The sequence below is a fragment of the Leuciscus leuciscus genome (assembly GCF_965113295.1).
Source record: "Leuciscus leuciscus genome assembly, chromosome: 1".
Taxonomy (NCBI): domain Eukaryota; kingdom Metazoa; phylum Chordata; class Actinopteri; order Cypriniformes; family Leuciscidae; genus Leuciscus; species Leuciscus leuciscus.
The window spans coordinates 48317256-48336642 of record NC_138725.1 but is presented as its reverse complement, the minus strand read 5'-3'; the positions used below and the strand labels follow the sequence as shown (position 1 = coordinate 48336642).

Genomic DNA, 19387 nt, shown 5'->3' with positions numbered 1-19387 from the left:
GTCAAATCTTCCCCATTCTGAAAAACCCTACTTTATATGACCACAAACTAGAAATTGCGTCATCAAACTGCCCTTATGACACCCTATTATAACATAATAAAAACAATGGAGCTGGGACATTTGGGAAGTAATTCATTATGAATGATCTGTGAAGGCATTTGAAGAGAGATTTCGCTGATGCTAGGTGTTGTTTGTTATTCACCAGCTCTGACTGTAATAATCCTAATGCCATTGGCCAGATCAAGCCCGTCCTCCATAGCGCTCTCTCTCTCTCTCCTTCTCTCTGTTGCTCTCGCGACAAAAACAACGACTGGACATGACAGCTGCACGGTGACAACGTTAAAGAAGACCCGTGCTGACCCATACAAGTATTAATATAGCAAATTAGACCCAATAATGGGTTTTATTTCACGTTTGTTCCGTATGAACGGCGGCATCCTCTTGAAAACACGAGGTCTGCCTTCACTTGCTCAGTCCTGAGCGGCTTCAGGCTAAGCTAGCTCGCGATCTCCAAATCATTGCTGAAGCGCGGGTTTTATTTCTTAGCATTAACTTAAAGTAGATTTTGTTGGTGTTCTTGCCGTCACGTGTTTAAAACACGCGAGAATGGCTCATACGGGTGGAGCAGCGGAAGACGCGACTGAAGGCAGCGGCTGCTCGATGAGGCTGCGCTCCGCCAGTAGCAGCGTCGGCCTCGGGGGCGGCTCGTGCTCCGGCGAGAGGCTCGAGCAGCTCCGCGCGGTGAAATCAACGCTGCTTGAGCGGCTGGGACCGCACGAGCGCCTGCTCACTTATCTGCAGTCTGTATTGCTGTGGGAGAGACCCTTTCACAGCGTCCTATTGTACACGGCCGCCAACGTCATGTTCTGGTGAGTGGATGAGCTTTATCTCCATGGATTTATCTCTACTCGGGCTCTGTTTACAACCCGGTGCTTTCAGTTGAAATGTTTACATTATTCATGAACATTTTGAGGATCTTGTATAAGTTAAGCCTTTCTTGTTTTTATCTGGATGCATACATGTCTTGCTTGTTCCAGACGTTTTCCCCTTTATTTAAGATAAGTAACAGATGGTCAGACTGGGTGTCATTCTCTCTCTGGATGCCTATATTTAGACAGTAGCTGTAAGTTAGTGGTGTTACTGTAAACACAATGCTGTGTGTGCAACACTTTGTACATTTGTGAATTACTAAGTTGTGATTCACAGAACCTTGTATTGGGTACCATTTTTGACTGCTTTTACTAATGCATGTTGAGCAGAGATATGTTTGCTCTGTTTAAAATATATATATAAATATATTAAAAAGTAGTACTGTGTGTCCTTTAAATGTTACCTGTTGAATAGCTTGTCTTCCACCTCCCACTGTCAGTTATTATTGTAGATAGTAGATAACGTTAATTGCATAGCACCATGACAGAGTTTACTAATATATATATATATATATATTAAAGCACTATGTTTGCAAACCGATTGGTTGGGCCTGGTCTTACAGTGGTGTGATCTTGTTGGTCACTGGGATTTTGCCAAGAAAGATGTTCCTGGATCAACATGTTTTGTTGATCCTGGAACAACATTCCTGTCCAGAAATTTGGTCTTAACACTACCCCTAAACTTAACTCTACCCTAAAATCAGAAGGAAATGATAAGTGAATAACCCTGATATAGAAGCATCTAACCCTGGTTGTAATCCTAAACTTATCATAAACTGTAAACTTGTCCATCAAATCTGATTGGTTGATTGTAATGTTGTTCCACCAGGATCAACAAAGATGTTGATCTAGGAACATGTTGTACTTTGTGAAATCACTGTTCATGCCTTAAGTCTTTTCATAGGCCAGCCTAACATAGGAAGCCATGTGCTGTGTGTACACACTATGACATCTGCTTCTAAAATCAATAACAATTCAAAATGGACCCTATTTACTTTCTTAATACATATCCTGGTCTTATTGAGTGATTCATTTGTGCATTTTATTACAGGGAAAAGTTTGTCTTTGTACTGTAGTCTTTAATCAAAATGTAATAACATGCTTTTCCTCTTAAAGGGATACTTCACTGATTAGCATTAAGCTTTGTATCAGTAGAAACCCGGTAGTATTTTTGAATGACCGTGTTTCCCTTCCTTATGTCCCCCTGAGACGAGAGATTTCTGAATTGTGTGTCTGGAAAAAAAACGTCAGATGACGCAAAATCTTAATTTTGCATCATCGGAGGCTTTTTTGGCCAGAGGCTAGAGACTACAGCCAGTTGTAGGAGCTCGTTCCACATGTTTTCAACCCGCCCATAGGGGGATCTCACGATAAAACGGTGTCTTTTCAGTTTCGAGTCAACTAGTAGCCTAGTTGTATCATTTCTTCCGATACTGCCCTCTGTAACCGGTAGGTGTGGCTTGGGAGTGGCCTCGTAGGGCAGCGAAGCAAGTGCATTCTGGGAGTAGTTGTCTTTCATCCACATGAGCCAAAAATACATTTTCTGGCTTTTCTCAGTCTAGAAGGCACCAACTTCTAAAATAATTTCACATTTCTACTACATAAATGGCCCAATTTAAATAAACATTCATCTTTCCAGCAGTGAAATATCCCTTTAAATTAGTACTATCCTTTTACGCTGCTAATAATAATAATAATAATAATGTTAATCAATAGCCAAATAGCTATTTAAGCATTTGTTTTGCAAACTTGCATTCAGTCTCCATTCTGATATTGAACTCCAGTTTTCACAGATCCAGATCAGTCTTTGATGGATAAAGTCCTGATTATATTTCCTTTTTTTGGAAATATGTGACAGTGAAGAAGTAAAATGGGCTGTGAACAAGATTTCATGTTGACTAAATGCTATAAAGAACGCCCAATAAATCTGTGAGGAAAGGAAAAGGAAAGCTGTGCAGGGAAGACACAATTGTTATAGGTTGGATGTCCCTCTTTTTTCTTCACTGTTCAGGCATGCAGTCTTCATTCACTTAGTGCAGTCACCCTCTCCATCAGAGAAATATTCCCCCTGATCTTATTATCTCCTTTTATTTGCCTCAGTGAGCAGCAGAGGAACGCTGCTTGTGGTATTTCTGTGCCTGTAGAGGCATTTATTTATCTTGGAGAATGGATACTGAATGCACTGACTGATTATTATCTAGGGATAAATGGTGTACTCTATACTTTTTTTTTATGATGAAAGACATTAGTTTTTCTTTCATTCACTAAATGATCAAATCTGCCTTATTTCTCTTTAAAATATTAGGCCTTGGTTAGATCTTGCCATTTAAAAATCATATTCCACCCAGAATCCAGTCCATTCAGAAATAAGTATCGCCACCGCCCTTGGTTGTAATGCTTTTGACAGGTCATGTGGTTTTGTTGTTTGATCTAGTCATCAAACAGCATTATCTGTCTTATTTCACACCGAGAGATCAACAGGGTTCAGCCTGGTCTCAGCGCCGGCTCACCTTTTGGTCAAGTGATGTTGCACATACATACATAGCCGTAATTAGCCATGCTGCTGTGAAACTGTCAGAAATCACAATTGCTCATGCAGCACGTGCAGCACATGCCGTCTCTGAGATTTGCACAGGAAAGACCCTGGGGCCGGAAACACCTGTGGAACAAAGGTTTCCTCCTACATTCAGTATGATAAATGCATGACAGATGTCATCACAAGGTTTTGGTCAGAGAGTCCACAACAGAGGTAGTGTTTCAGAGTAAAGTGTACTTTTTTGTAATTGTTTTCTTTCTCAGGTTTTTTGCTCTGAGCTCTTTGAGGTCGCTCTTTCTGCTGGCATCAGGTCTGGCCCTGGTAGTTTGTGTCGACACATGGAGGAATAAGATCTGGCCTAAGATCAGAGGTAAAATTGACCTTCCTCTCTTGCTTGTGTACAGCTATTACCCACGTATATAAGACTTTGTAGTCTCATCTTAATATTAATAATACTGGCTGTAATTAAAACCTCTCCATTCCCTGTGCTGTGACCCACTCAAGTTTCATTTTCTCTCTTCCCATTCGCTCAGCTCCTAGAGAGTTATGAAACTTGTGACATTTCCTAGCAGTGCATTTCCAGGAGGTGCACAGTATCGACCTGAATCAATATTTTGCATGCAGCCGAAGCCAGTGGCTTATTAGCATTTGATCTACTCTCTGGGACAACTTTAATAGAACTAAAAACAAATCCTAAATCACAAGTCAGTGTTATTCTCTGAGAACTTGCTAATACACTCATCCTTTTAAAGGAAGTGAAAATGTAATTAAGCAAATGTTTAAAAACTAATAACTGAGTCTTCTAACACTCACAAATGTGTCTGAAATTGTTTTTGATCTCTTGCAGTTAAAAGACAAGATGAGAGTGAGAATGAAAGGTAATGTCTGGTGTATTTGTTTACTCTTTGAGGTTTTTCTGTGGTGTTTGATACAAAATTGTGTAATTGTTCATTCTCTTTGCTCTTTTCTGATTGGCTCACAGCTGGGGTCTGGTGCAACCTGGGACTTTGAGTGTGCCTGAATTATGCCACCACCTGGCTGAGATTTGGGTTACAGGGTCTTCCTGTGCAACAGATATTGTGCAGTTCAAACGGCAAAATCCAGGGAAGGTGAGATTACTCCCAAACTAGCAACACTGTTAAGTAGGGGTGTAAAGATACCCTAATGTCACGATTCGATACACATCACGATACTGAATTAACGATACAATATTATTGTAATAATCCAAGACATATGGTAAAAGGTTAACAAAAAGTGTTCTGTTGATTAAAATGCTGAATTTGGTATTACTTTGGGGGTGGAAATGAATGGGTTTGGACTTAGTGCAGGTAACCCAATGCACAGGACAACGCTGACACCAGATTTAAAATATTCAGGATTCTGAAGCTGAAAATACAGAATTATTTTAGACGAATATGCTTGAACTCTGTCACTGCCTAGATATATGGTATTTAGAATAATGTAGGCCACTTTTTACTGATGACATAAGACATTTGGCATTATCAGGACCCATTGCATTATTATACATAATATTCAACATTATATATAGTAGTTTAATGTAGTACTGAAACTCTGTAAACTTATTTTTTTTCTCACACAGAAATTACAATATACTATACACGATACAGATTGTCACTATCCACGATATATTGCTGCATGTTATATTGTGACACAATAAATTGTTACACCCCTACTGTTAAGATCAACTGTTAAAATTGTATAGTCATATTATCAAGTCTATAGTCTTGTGTAGCCAGACATTGGACGTCTGGTCCAGTTTGCAGCTTACTCTGGACAAGATCTGCCCGCTTAGACAGGAAGAAACTTTCTGAGCATGTAAACATGTAAAGTGACCAACCACAATGTATTTTGTTTTTACATGCCATTTAAGGCCTATAATTATTATCATTGCTTTTATGACTTGTATTGTATTTACTTGTTTATCAAATCCTCTTGCAGTTTTGTATGCTGTTTTGTGGCCTGTTCACCTTAGTGGCCACGGTGGGGCGCTACATCCCTGGACTGGTGCTCTCATATGTGGCTTGTGAGTAGCAGAAATCCTTCAGGGCTTACTAATCTTCTCCAGTGCCTTAACAACTGCAAAATATTTACTTTAATATTTTCTCTCTCAGTGCTGGGTGTGTTGGTGTGCCCACTGGCATTGTATTATCGGCTATGGCAGCGTGGATGTGTGAAGCTGGAGCCAGCCCTGCAGTGGCTGGACTTCAGCGCCAAAGGATACATGATGTTAAAGCCCATAGAAAACCCTTGTAAGTACATGGCAGATCTAACTAGGTGTGAACTGATGGTCATGCTGAGAACAGTTCCTGCCTTTTTAGAGTTGTATTTTAAGGACTGGATTGTTCTTGTGTCATAGGGCCTGTTTACACCTGGTCACTTAATGCGTTTTTACTGATCGGATAGCTATCGGTTTTGTTCAAACTCTTCCATGGCCACATAATTGTGTCTCCGCAAAAAGGATATAAATCCTATCTTCAATTCCCGTGCTATATGCAAATTCAAGTTCACGTCAATGAAAGCAACAGATGTGAGCTGCAATTTATTTGTCATCAGCTGATTTCAAGGACACAACTAGATGTGTGTTGAGTTTCAGAATGCAATACCAAACTTCCTGTTTAATTTGCTTCAGTTTGCGCGTCGGCTTGCTGAAGACATCTGCGGCTGGCCATATCTGCAGTGATGCGTGTTGCAGTAGCGCTCTCATATCTGGCTACCGGGAGCTAGTAGCCTATATGCCCTGTCACACATTTTGGGAGTAACATTTACATATGTGGCTTCAACAACCAGATGCATTTACACCTTAAAAAAACAAAAAACGTTCCGATAGAAATCCGGTCAGAGAAAAACCATTGAGTGACCAGGTGTAAACAAGCCCTTCCAAAAATTTTGGAATTTTGCCAAATTTGCATGAACATTTTTACAATCTAGGTAAATCTTCCAGATCGTGTGAATTCCTATTAAAATGACTGGATTTCGCCTTGGAAATGTCTTGCTGTAGGATGCAAGAGCAAATCAAAGTGCTGTTTAGCTGATGCTCTTTTTCTACAAATCAATGCAAAAACGTTCCTTTTTTAAATCATATATATTTTTTGGTTACATGAAGAATTTGTGATCCGTCATTAACAGCATATTACAGCTTTCAGAAGTTTTGATAAACCCTTCTGTGTTTGCAGTTCTTCGTAAGCCCATCAGGAGGGGGGCCTCAGATGATGCTAGTGACAGCGAAGAGGAACTGGCTGCGTTCTGCCCAACGGTGAGGCCAGATACAGGGGTTATTTATTACATCATAGGGATTTAAAGCAGCTGCATGGTCATGAGGTTAGAATATCTATAGAGGTTCATGATAGTAAACAGCAAGTTGGAAGATCTCATTGTTTTTTTAATAAGCTCACATTTCTCTAAATATTCCGCACCTGTAGTTTGATGAAGCATTGGTTGCTAAGGAACTGGCTCTGACTGACTCTGAGCACTCGGATGCAGAGATGTCGTACATGGATAACGGCACCTTTAACCTCTCCAGGGGTCAAACGCCCCTCACAGAGGGCTCGGAGGGTAAGACACTTTGAGCTCTTCTACTCTTTAACTCTCTTCTCATTCTCTCTATATGGGTCAATGACATATAAGAGTGTCTAGAATAAAGAAAGTTCTTAGAAATCATGATGGTTTTGAAAAACCTTTTACCATTTTAAAGAAAAGTTTTAGTTAAATGATTCTTGTGGTGCAACCATCAAGTAAAAAGAACATGTGAGTTTACACATCTAATCAGAATTATTATTTTTGAAGTGTAAATATATTTGTACATTTTTAATCTAGATCTTTAATCTAATAGTAAAGTTATTGTATAAATTCCATTTGTAATATAATACTGTTATATTCAGTATTAATTTAAAAAAAAATCTGTTTTGCATCATGAATAAATTACATTTTAAAATATATTCTAATAGAAAACAGTTATTTTGAATTGTACTAATATTTCACAATATTACTGTTTTACTGTATTTTTGATCAATTAAATGTGTCTCCTTGGTGAGCAGAAGAGACTTCTTTCAGAAACATTTAAATATCTTACCAGCACGAAACTTTTAAATGGTATTCCTTTGAGTTAATTAGTAAATAGGGATACAATTTTGTGTCACGTCATTGACACGTGTATCCTCTTTATTTATTCACTGAATAGATTTAGACAGGCACAGTGATCCAGAGGAATCATTTGCCTGTGGGCTTCCAGACTTTCCCTCCATCAACCCAGATGCCACCCTGATGGAGGACGATGATGACGCCAGCTTCGGATTGCCCAGTCTCAACTCAGCCGCGTTCTCCGGCCCTCGCGGCTCTACTACCTCCGCCCTGCTGGATCTGGACACCCAGATGGACTCTGATCAGGAAGACCTTGACCCCGAGATCTCCCTAGGCTCCCTAAATACTACCTCTGACCTCGCTAGTAACCTGGCAGGGGTTATCGCCAGCAACATGATCCAGGCAGCCATCGCAGGAGCCATGCAGCCCCGGCCACCGCAAGGTCATCGGAGAGAGAGCGGCCCGCGGCCAGGAGCAGCTCCGAGGGGATTCAGGAAGCAGTCGAGCTCGGAGCTGGACATAGATCTGGACTTTGATGGAGAGGACTTTGAGATGTTGGATCAGTCCGAGCTGAACCAGTTGGATCCTTTGGCAGGTGGGCAGGGAGGTCAGAACAGAAACCAGGGGTCGAGTTTCCTGTCCAACTTGCTGGGGAAGCCACAGTGAGCCCATCTTACAGATGCTACCTCCGTCTGTCTGCTCCTCATGTCCTTGCACCTTGATCCAAGTAGAAGTTGTTTGCAGTGTTGGTTTGAATGTCTACTGAGATGCTTTCAATTGATCTGAGTGAGTGAGACAGAGAGAGAGAGAGAGTGTGTGTTTGTTTTGCACTGTTAATGTTATATTAGATTCTCTTGCCAGGTTTCCTCCACTGGCTGCAGTTGATATCACTGTGAAGTAATCTAGTCTGAATCTTCTCCTTTTATGCTCCGTGAGCTTCCTTCCTTGTCCTCTCATTTATGTGAGTGTGTGAGACTTGTGTGTAAAAGACTCTGATTAACTTGGTAGGCTAAGCAATAGGACAACAATCAGAAACATTTTAAATGATCCGAAATTTCTTTAAGTTCTTATAAACCAGCAAACTGCAAGTCTTATAGATCTTTCACACGTTTCTTTTTCATACAGACTGTATTGTTGTTGTCTTCAATAATAACACATGGGACCAAATCAGACATTCCACCATCAATGCTGAGTCAAGACGATTAATGTATACAAAATATTAAGTTGCCTGTAAGGAAGATTGTGAAATCTACAGTCAAGACGTCATTGAGCAGAGGAGTCTAAAGAAGTAGCAGTGACATATGATCTCATGATGTTATTATAGGGGATAGTTCACCCAAAAATGAACTTTCATTTACTCATCCTCATGTTGTTCTAAACCTGTATGACTTGCTTTCTTTTATGGAACATAAAAGAAGAATTTTTTTTTTACGGGTTTGGAATGGCTTGAGAAAAAGTAAATGATGACAATGTTAATTTTTGGGTGAACTATCCCTTTAAGACTCTGAGACATGAGTAATAAACAGCAGTCAGGTCGTCTCACTTTGCCATGTGTTTGCTCCTGAGGGTTTTTTTCCACCCTTCATTTAAATTTTTTTTTTACATACTAACTGCACATTCTTTTCATCAGTTCATTCTGATGCCAATGAAAATGCATATTTCTTAAAGCAGGAATAGCATGAAAAAAAAAATGATATAGTCATTCATTGCCTGGTATTTTTAACCTTAACATTTGGCTCACCGCAGTGACATTTACGTGTAAGTTCATGTGGGCTGGATTTTCTTTCAGCATTTCTTGAAAACCAAGGAATAGGGTTAATAAATGACAGTAGCTCTTTCCTAATGAAGATCTTTGTTGTAAAATTATGGCAAATTTACAGTATATTGTCTTTCAAATTGCTGTTTTTCGTCTGTTCATCTGTCAAAAAAAAAAAAAAGAAGAAGAAGAAAAAACAACAACTAACAGCCCAGCAATGCTGTCCATCTGGATAGTACGGCAGTACATTGATTTAGTTTGTAATGACTCTACCTCAAACAAGACACAGGGCTGTAACTGCCACCTGTTCGTACACAGCCTCCTCTCTTCAAAAACACCTTTAACTGTTCTGACTTTATACAGGAACTTTTCTACAGGTAGCAGCAGGAAAACTAGATCTCCTCTGGGCTGAGATTTAATATTCAGTACATTACTGAAGCACAAAAGGATTTGAGAAACCACCTTTCTTACTTCCTTTCTTGTGTTATGATGGAGCTGGTGGAAATAAATGAGTTGAATTTGCTGTTTTGTTTAGTAGATGCTGACCCTTTTCCCAAGTTTCCCAAGTTTTTGACCCAATCCTAATAAAGACTCATCATTGCTGGCTTTGATCATTGTGTACACTGGAAAGTAGGAAACACACTGGGAAACTGCTGTACCAATAAAAAGGCATAAAGTTACCAGGGATCAGTGAAGTGTTTTCTATTTTCCAAGCGTACCATTTCTTTTTTTCTTTTCTCATTTTAATTTAAAGTAGTGGAGCGTTGAAGAAATATAATGAATAAGCTTTTATCTTTCTCACGGTCGGTCACTTTCTGCTATTCCAGTTTGTTTATTACATTTCAAACAAGTCTTAATCCAGATAACTTGAGTTGGGTTAGAAGAGTTGGTGCTGTTTATTGGAATGTTTCATCTTTTGCAACTGTTCTTTTTTTCTGTCTTGGTTTTGCCTGGTTTTGAGCCCTAAGATTTTGAATTGCTGATATTTTTTGATTGCTGTGTTAAAAAGGTTTGATTCTGAAAGTTTTGATTTAAACTTTTTTTGTTGTGGAGGTAGCCTAATTCATGTGTAATTTGTGGGATACTTATTTTTGGAGAATGGTCACTTTTATGTTTATTTATCATTATAATTAATGATTTATATGGACACACTTTTCTGTTGATGTTTTTATTTTATTGATTTTTTTATTGATTTGATAAATTCTCCATATTTCATTTGAAAAAGCATCAAAATATTTTTATTTTATTTTTTTGTAAGTGTGTCAGTCAGCATGACCACCATTTAGTGGGAAAAATCTCTTCACCTCTTTGCGGTCAATTTAAACAAACGTCACCAGCAATTCCAATGGGACAATGAAGTGGTGGTTTATACATTAAAACTAAATTATGCCCAGTGTCATCTATTGATGTTGTATTGATGTTAGTGGTTTAAAAATACATCAGTTAGCAGTCTGCCATGTTGAGGAAAATGTAAAATACAGAATCGCTCATCTTTTCTTTCTTTGTGTTAGCGTTTTTACAGGAGTCTTTCTGTAGCTGGATTCTGCAATGTCAGTGACTTTTATTTCAGTAGTATTTCCCTCTTCCATTCTCTGTAATTGATTTTGATAACTTTTGATGTGCAAGACAATAAACAAATGAATGAATATATTATAAGTAAAATGTGTAGTTATTGATGACTTTAACAGATATTTTGTGACCTAGGCCTACTGAGCTAATCAAAATTATGATTCTAGTCTATAACTAGATGTACCGCATCGCGGTACAAAATATGACCGCCGCTCAGGCCTGCACTGGTTTTCCACAAAAATAAATGACGTGGAGTAATTTGGCTGTATTGCGTGTTTATGTATATACCTAAAAAAAGTAATAGTATGTGCATGTCTGTCTGTGTGTGTGTGTGTGTGTGTGTTTGTGTGTGTGTGTGTATGTGTGTGTGTTTGTGTATGTGTGTGTGTGTGTGTGTGTGTGTGTGTGTGTGTGTGTGTGTGTGTGTGTGTGTGTCTGTGCGTGTATGTATGTGTGCGTACATGTGTGCGCGTGTGTGTTTGTGTGTGTGTGTCTGTGCATGTGGATTTGTATGTGTGTGTATGGGTGTGTGTCTGTGCGTGTGGATGTCAGTGTGTGTGCATGCTTGCGTTTGTTTGTATTCCTGCATGTGTGTGTGTGACAGTATCATCCTAAACCAGCAACCCTTCGCTCAACAGCACCATCTACAGGCCGATGAGTGTACAGTCACTAAATGTGCACATAAATGAATTTATTTTAAACCCCCCCATGGATGAAATTCTACAAAACTTAGCAGAGGATACCCCCAGAGGTTGTCAAGTTAATCATACACATGAAATATGGTGCAGTTCTGAACATCTCCACTGAAGATAGGGGCGATTAAAGCGCCCCCGGGGACCAAACGAAATTTTTCCATAGAAGGCGAGTGGGGCTACATGCCCACCAAATTTCATGTTCCCCGGTGCTTCGGTGTCCCTGGTATCGTTGACGAAAAATTCAGTAAGGTGACGAAAAAAAAAAGAAAAAAAAACTTTGACAATCCCTATATGACCGCCGCTAGCGGTGGTTTTTTCGTCATCTACTGAGTTTTTCGTCAACGATACTAGGGACACCGAAACACCGGGGAACATGAAATTTGATGTAGCCCCACTAGACTTTAGCAGAAAAATGTCGTTTGGTCCCCGGGGGCCACTCCCCCCCGCGCTGGGCCCCCCCAAATCCAAAAAATGCAGTTTTTCCTAAATAACTACCTGAACCGTGGCACAGAGGATGACGAAATTTTTATGGTATGTTGGTCTTAAGGGCCCACATCAACCTAGCCCATAATCACTCATTTGTGATTTGCGCCCCTCCCATAAAAAATGAAAATGCAATATTATTCTGCTTTAATCGCCCCTATGTTCAGTTGAGATGTTCAGAACTGCACCATATTTCATGTGTATGATTAACTTGACATCCTCTGGGGGTATGCTAAGTTTCGTAGAATTTCATTCATGGGGGGGTATAAAATAAATTAATTTATGTGCACATTTAGTGACTGTACACTCATCGGCCTGTAGATGGTGCTGTTGAGAGAAGGGTTGCTGGTTTAGGATGAGACTGTCACACATACACACGCAGGAATACAAACAAACGCAAGCATGCATACACACTGACATCCACACGCACAGACACACACCCATACACACATATACAAATCCACATGCACAGACACACACACACACAAACACACACGCGCACACACATGTACGCACGCATACATACACGCACAGACACACACAGACACACACATACATACACAAACACACACACATACACACACACACACTGACAGACATGCACATACTACTACTTTTTTTTAGGTATATAGCCTACATAAACACGCAATACAGCCAAATTGCTCCACGTCATTTATTTTTGTGGAAAGCCAGTGCAGGCCTGAGCGGCGGTCATATTTTGTACTGTCATATTTTACAACTTTTTAATGTCATTCTGACCAAATGTTTTGTTGTAATTCATTTCTAAATATAAACAGCATACTTAATTTGAAAAACTTGCATTAATAGATCCACTGTTTTACCAATATGCTAATATTATAAGCATTCTTATAGCCTGATTATTAAATACATTTTTTATATTTTTCTTCTATCCAATTCTGTTGTCTAAAAATCAACAAACAAAAATGAAAGATGTATAGGAGTTACAGTGGCAAAGATCACTATTTTCAATAGTGAATTTTATGCACATTAGAAGGTTATATTTCATAGTAATGACATTATGTTTTCTTAGGTGATTTCTTAGATAAGCTAAACTTTGATATATATTTTTTTTATTTAAAACATATTTAAGCTCACAAATGCATATGCACATGAAAGAAAATTCATGTGGGCAAATTCCAAACGGCATTTTTGCGCCCTTGAAAGGCACTTGAGGAACGACTGGATCCCTTCCACAAGGCCGTTGGCGACATGGCGAAGGGCAGAGCCATAGAGAGAGAGAGTTGCGACACTCCCATAGACCTCCGTTGTAAATAATGGCGGCGCTTTTAACCGTCTACTTCCGGGATATGAAGATCGGAATAGTTCCAAACACTGTCATTTGGGCGTTGGACACCATTCACTTACATTGCTGCGCGTCGAGTTGTTTCAGAGTTAAGTTGCCGAAATATCGACCTCTTTTGAATTGTCAACTGTCTATATTGTATCAGAGGCCCTTTGCGATGCTTATACTGGTCTTCATTTGTACATGCACAGCGTAATTATTTATATTTTATGTTGGTTGTTTCAACCAATTTTCAAGCACTGCCTGCTAGCTAACGTTAGTTAGCTAGCGCGACTTCGTCAGCTAAGAGTTCGGTAATGAGTCGCTACCACCTTTATAGCAACTTTTATTTAATTAAATTTTTTGGGATATACTAACTTTTCATTATGTTATTATTGTCTTGAGTGAAGCGGCTTGTGAGAACAATGCTGGACCTTTAGGATTGTTATGGCCATCACCAGTCCTGTCTGTTTCATGGATCACCTGCCCCTGGTTTTTGTTTTTCTTGTTCACACACACAAGCACACATTTTTGTTGTCTGTCATTGTTTAATAAAAAATATTTTATTTGAAAACCTTCATTTGTATCAGCCATGCTTAAATTCGTTTTTAATCTGTTATAGTTTTGATAATGTGTATGGCCTTAATCTTAAAATAATATTCTTAGTCTTAACATGATCATGTTTCACGTTGTGGTCCTGGGGGTGGCCACTTTCATCAGAAGAAGTGAGCTAGCTTCTAAGCGAATTCTGAACGGACCGCCACGGCAGACCTCTTTGCGTGATCACGAAGGTAGGCTAATGGCTGAATCAAAATTTATAAGCAAAATCACGGGAATCAATAGCCTAATACAGCCCAGTTGTGCTAAAATAAATATCATGAGACGTCCATCATCAGATGAATGATATGGAAAAGTTAAGTTAGAGCCGCTAAAGCCAGTGCTACTACCCATGCGAACATGAACACTAAGCTTTTCCCTCCAAAAATATAGCCTAAAACTTATTTCCAAATGCAAAACTGACATTAACAAAATGCAATAATGCAATAACAGCTGAAAAAGTACTTGGGTGTGTGTTTTATTTTATATTTACCGTTCAATAATGCAATCGCTGCTGTCTGTCCCATAGAAGAACATGACAGCCAGCGTACGTTTTGGAACTATTGGGGCTTACATGAACCACGTGACAGCCATAGCGGCGACATCAAAGAGTGTCGCAACTCTCTCTCTCTATGGCTCTGGCGAAGGGTACATGCGATGCTCACTCACTTCAAGGAAGTAATTCTATTATTTATGGTCATGTGACCCAGCTCGTGATTCATTTTAAAGCCAGATGGCGGGAGAGTTAACTTACAAACCGAGCAAAAGTTGTTTTGTCACATTTTTGTCAACGCATATTCAAAAAAAAAAAAAACTTTTTAAATATAAAATGTATATTTATTTTGCAACAGTTATGTTAACAGCAATAGTAACACATTTCTGTCGTAAGAACAGCTGATGGACACCGAATCCGTGCTGCGTTGTCATGGGAACATCCCCCTTTTTGCCAAGTGCGTTCCAAACATAGGTAACTAACTACACATTAGTCATCAATAGAACATACTCAACATAGGTTCCAATCCAAACGGCTTCATGTATGGCACGCAACTGCCATATATGGCAACCCCCCAAGGGAGTAGGGCATATGGATGCTCACTCCCACAATTTGTTTTACTCGTTTTACTGGACAAATGAAATGGCGTCTTCGAGATGACGTACGTGTCGTCATCATCGGTAGACCCACAATTCAACTCGGCGCGCGAAAGCTGACTGAAGTAAACAACGTAAGAGTGCAGCAGATCTTCGACAGATCTAAACTGAATAAACAATGAGCAAAAAAGACAGTTCAGGTACGCGATGTTTCTTTAACTTACACGAGTGAACGTGTTATGTCTTTATTTGGTTGTAATTTTATTAATGATATAGCAGCTAGAAAATAATCATCTATAATACATCCGATTTGCATCTTTCTCTCTCTGACACACACAGGTGTCGCACAGATCCTCGCTTACCTCAATGAGAAAAACAGACCCTATAGTGCTCAGGATGTTTTTACCAACCTACAGAAGCAGTGTGGTCTGGGTAAAACGGTAAAAAGCAACATTTCGGATTAAACTCTTTTGTTTTGATGACATCTGTCCAGCAGTTAAGAGTCTGATATCTCAAGAGCTCTTTGTGGTATTCACTGTCTGCGTTAAATGTGGTCATTAGTGCAGTTGTTTGATTGAGTGTACTGTGTGATCACTATTGGTCACTATTGTTTTGCACTTACACAGGCTGTAGTCAAAGTGATGGATCAGCTTGCCCAGGAGGGAAAGATTAAAGAGAAAGTCTATGGAAAGCAGAAGATCTACTTTGCAGATCAGGTCGGTGTGATTCCGCATATAATATAATTGGATGGAGGTTTTACCGTGTTATAAAAGAACCAGTGTTTGTGAATCAGCCTGACAGATGTCCCTTCTGTCCCTTCAGTCTCAGTTTGCAGATGTGAGTGATGCTGAACTTAAGAAGATGGACAGTCGTATTGCGGAGATCAGCACTGAAGTACAGACCATCTCACAGAGCTGCAGGCAGCTTGATACAGGTGTGCACTTAAATTGTGCTGTTGGGAAAGATGAATGGTTTGAACTTGTGCACAGACTGCCAGTGTTTGATAAAACGTTCATATTTTTGCCCACAGAGCTGAAGGAGTTGAACAGCTCATTAACCACAGCAGAGATGAAGGCACAGATCCAGGAGCTGCAGGCAGAGTGTTCTGGGTACAGAGAGAGGCTGGATAAAATCAAGTCAACTACAAACCATGTGACCCCTGAGGAGAGGGAGAAGGTTCGAAATCACTGTGTTCTTCAATGTCTGCTGATCTTTTGGCCTTGGCTTGTCAAATGCACGATGCAGGATCTAGTCTGGGATAGGGCTGCACGATTTATTATCGCAATTAACATGAAATCGCGCTCAAACCGATTTGGTTTATTGCGATTATTTGTTATGTGCAGCTTGTCAGTGACGGACAACTCTGTGATCAGTAGTAAATGCTGCTCCATCTGGAAGCACTGCGAGTTTGAGTCGCTTATACTATGAATTTGAAAAAGCAACACACGCACAATCTTTCCAAACATGAGAAGCATTTATGAACCTTTTGTCCAACAAAAGACAACATTTAAAAAAGCAGCTAGAGCAATTGTTTGATGCCCATAGGGATTTCCTGGAATGAAGTGTGTTGTCTACTTCTCCTCCTGGGCATATTTGGAGTTTCTGCGTGAGAGCGCCCTCTGGCGTTCAGATGGAGCAGCATTTACTACTGATTACAGAGCTGTACTTCACTGACAAGCTGCACATAAAATAATGGCAGCCTTTGCCAAATCGTGTGCGGTTTTATTTCGATTAATCATAATCGTAACAGTAAGGATTTTGTCTGCTTGCCAAGTCAGACTAGTTGTTAATATTTTTACTTATCCTGCCAGCATTTTTGCTCTTAGACCCACCAAAAATGGATAAATTTAATTTTTAGCAACATGCTTTTTTAAAAAGAAATAACTATCATTCATAAGTTTGGGGTCAAGATATAATGTATTTTTAAAATAAATTAAGTTTTTATTCAGCAAGGATTCAATAAATTGATCAAAAGTGGCAGTAAAGACATTTATAATGTGACAAAAGATTTATATTTCAAATAATCAAATAAAATCTTTTGAACTTCCTATTCATCAAACAATCTGAAAGAGTTGGAGTTGATCAGTTTATGTATGTGTACTGTAGATAAATATACAAATGTTTTTAACCTTGATAATAAATGTTTCTTTAGCTTTGCCATTACATTAATAAATTGCATTTTAAAATACATTAGAATAGTAATTTTAAATTGTAATATTTTACAATATTACTGTTTTACTGCATTATTGATCAAATAAATGCAGCCTTGTTAAGCATAAGATAATTCTTTCAAAAACATAAATCATGCAATCCCCAAACTTTTGAATGGTAGTTGTATTTTAACCTTAACTTTGCTTTACAATAAAAAACCCTAACGTTTCTGTAATAGTGTAACTCCATGACAGCTACAAATTCTTACATGCACTTTTGCAGAAAAACTGTGGCATGTGGTGGAAAACATTCTCAAATGCTACGTTCACAAATGCGTCAGTCCAGGTCTGATTATTTGTGTGTTATTGACAAAATTATTGACTGTCCACATTTTGTATCGCAACCGATTTTGTTTGTCCCATGCCGCTCTTTCAGTTCCCGGGATATCTGCATTGGTTTATATGACAATGGGGTCGCGTTGGTACTGTAGGTATACGGCAAAAAAAAAAAAAAGTAATACAGATGCTGTCTTATTTACAACATGACAACGTGTAGCCGCTGCGCTGGACAACTGCATCTTATGAGGCAGCGATAGAAATGTAGGATGCTGGTATGCATGACTTTATTCTGTGCTGTCGTCTCTGCCGGTTTCAAAACATGTCTCCATTATTTTGTCATTTTCTGCTCGTCCGGCACTTTGCAACAACATAGCTTTGTTTCAGCGACTTTCAGCATGTTTCTTAAAACAACATTTTACATGGTGTGAGAAATTAGCATAAAGCATGAGAAATCCGATCAGAGCAGTCAGACTGAAACGGATTTCCATAAATGCTATCTAAACTGGATTTCAAACCACATGTAACTCCAAACGGATTTGTGAAAATCGCATTTCATGTCTTTTTTTATTTATTTGCTAAATCTGATCGGATTTCAATCGGATAAGCACAAAAATCTGATTTGGACTGACAGTCTGACCGTAGCCAAAGTCTCAGTTTCGACATCTTTAAGCAGTTACATGTCATTACCTTTGTGACATTTGAATTAGCTGATTCTACAACAATATTCAATACGTGACAGAAAACCAAGTGTTAACATTTGGCAGCCTTATACATGATAAATGAACTCAAAATGTAGTGCCCAATCAGTGCAAATGACTGTTCCATCCACCGACCTGAATCTCTCCCACACTGGCCCCAAGCCAACCTTATTATTGAGGATTGCCCATTAAATATTTTTTTTTTGCAAGTAATTCAAAAAGACCAAACTAGAGCCTTCTAGCATCTCTGGAATATGTTTGATTCATTAGTTGAAGTTTATGAAGATAATGTTGCTGTCTTGAGGCAGTCAACAATATATTATGCTTATGTTGCTGACAAATGTATTTCTTGGCCCCCAGGTTTCCAAGGAGAGAGAGATTTATGTGAAAGAGTGGAGGAAGAGAAAGAGAATGGTAATGATCCATAAAAACATCTATTTACAACTTCAAATTCTGCCCAGGAGACAAAATGCCTGCACATTTTTAATGATACTACTGTAAGGCGTGCCTTAATGAAAGTGCAATAATTTCCATCTTATTTTAATCAACACCATAGTTCATTAATGTACGAATGGAAACTGCACACTGGTCTCAACTGAACTGTCCTAGCAAACAATACCTGATACTATAGTGCTATATAACCTCCTACACTAAACAGCCATTTAGCTTGAAAGGCTCTTGTACCCTGAAAAGAAACTCCAAACACAGCTTTTGAGTAATTTTTTTGTCTCTTTACCTACCAGGTTTCTGATATGGTTGGAGCTATTTTGGAGGGGTATCCAAAAAGCAAGAAACAGTTTCTGGTGAGTCATTCCCTTTGAGTATTGTTTTACTGGCAAATGAAAAACATTGAACCTCTCTCAGCATGTTATTTTTTCTTATTATTAATGTTGCCTATCTGAGTCTTCCCTTTTCATCTTGTTTATGTGTTTGAAATCAGGAGGAGGCTGGGATTGAAACCGATGAGGACCATAAAGTGACAATGCCCAACATCTGATGGAGGACTCGCTGTTAAAATTCAGATGCCGTTGCTGGGACGCCAGACTTTTGGAAAGGTTGGAAAGTAATGCAGAGAATTCTGTGACCCCAAGATGACTGTTTTGTTAAAAACCAATTCTATTTATTAAAGTTATGTTGAAAAAGAA

General features: G+C 39.0%; 2 protein-coding genes across 2 annotated transcripts; both read left to right on the top strand.

Annotated features, from left to right (window-relative positions):
- Window positions 1–270: 270 nt before the first annotated feature.
- Window positions 271–10969, top strand: retreg3 (reticulophagy regulator family member 3). The gene is made up of 9 exons (XM_082162715.1): window positions 271–869; window positions 3729–3835; window positions 4313–4343; window positions 4448–4574; window positions 5425–5509; window positions 5598–5735; window positions 6660–6739; window positions 6906–7038; window positions 7664–10969. Exons 1-9 carry the CDS (start codon window positions 607–609, stop codon window positions 8227–8229), a joined length of 1530 nt encoding a protein of 509 aa, XP_082018841.1. The 5' UTR covers window positions 271–606; the 3' UTR covers window positions 8230–10969.
- A 4165-nt stretch (window positions 10970–15134) lies between these two features.
- psmc3ip (PSMC3 interacting protein) lies at window positions 15135–19384 on the top strand. The gene is made up of 8 exons (XM_082178598.1): window positions 15135–15255; window positions 15395–15495; window positions 15682–15771; window positions 15878–15989; window positions 16086–16231; window positions 18603–18656; window positions 18986–19045; window positions 19183–19384. The coding sequence occupies exons 1-8, from the start codon at window positions 15234–15236 to the stop codon at window positions 19237–19239; spliced, it is 642 nt and encodes a 213-aa protein (XP_082034724.1). The 5' UTR covers window positions 15135–15233; the 3' UTR covers window positions 19240–19384.
- The last annotated feature ends 3 nt before the right edge of the window (window positions 19385–19387 follow it).

Bases quoted from the DNA above. Each gene is read 5' to 3' on its own strand.
- retreg3 (XM_082162715.1), top strand. From the start codon at position 607: ATGGCTCATACGGGTGGAGCAGCGGAAGACGCGACTGAAGGCAGCGGC. The intron at 870-3,728 runs GTGAGTGGATGA...TTTCTTTCTCAG, and splicing joins GCCGCCAACGTCATGTTCTG to GTTTTTTGCTCTGAGCTCTT. The intron at 4,575-5,424 runs GTGAGATTACTC...ATCCTCTTGCAG, and splicing joins AACGGCAAAATCCAGGGAAG to TTTTGTATGCTGTTTTGTGG.
- psmc3ip (XM_082178598.1), top strand. From the start codon at position 15,234: ATGAGCAAAAAAGACAGTTCAG. The intron at 15,496-15,681 runs GTAAAAAGCAAC...GCACTTACACAG, and splicing joins AGTGTGGTCTGGGTAAAACG to GCTGTAGTCAAAGTGATGGA. The intron at 18,657-18,985 runs GTAATGATCCAT...TTTACCTACCAG, and splicing joins GGAGGAAGAGAAAGAGAATG to GTTTCTGATATGGTTGGAGC.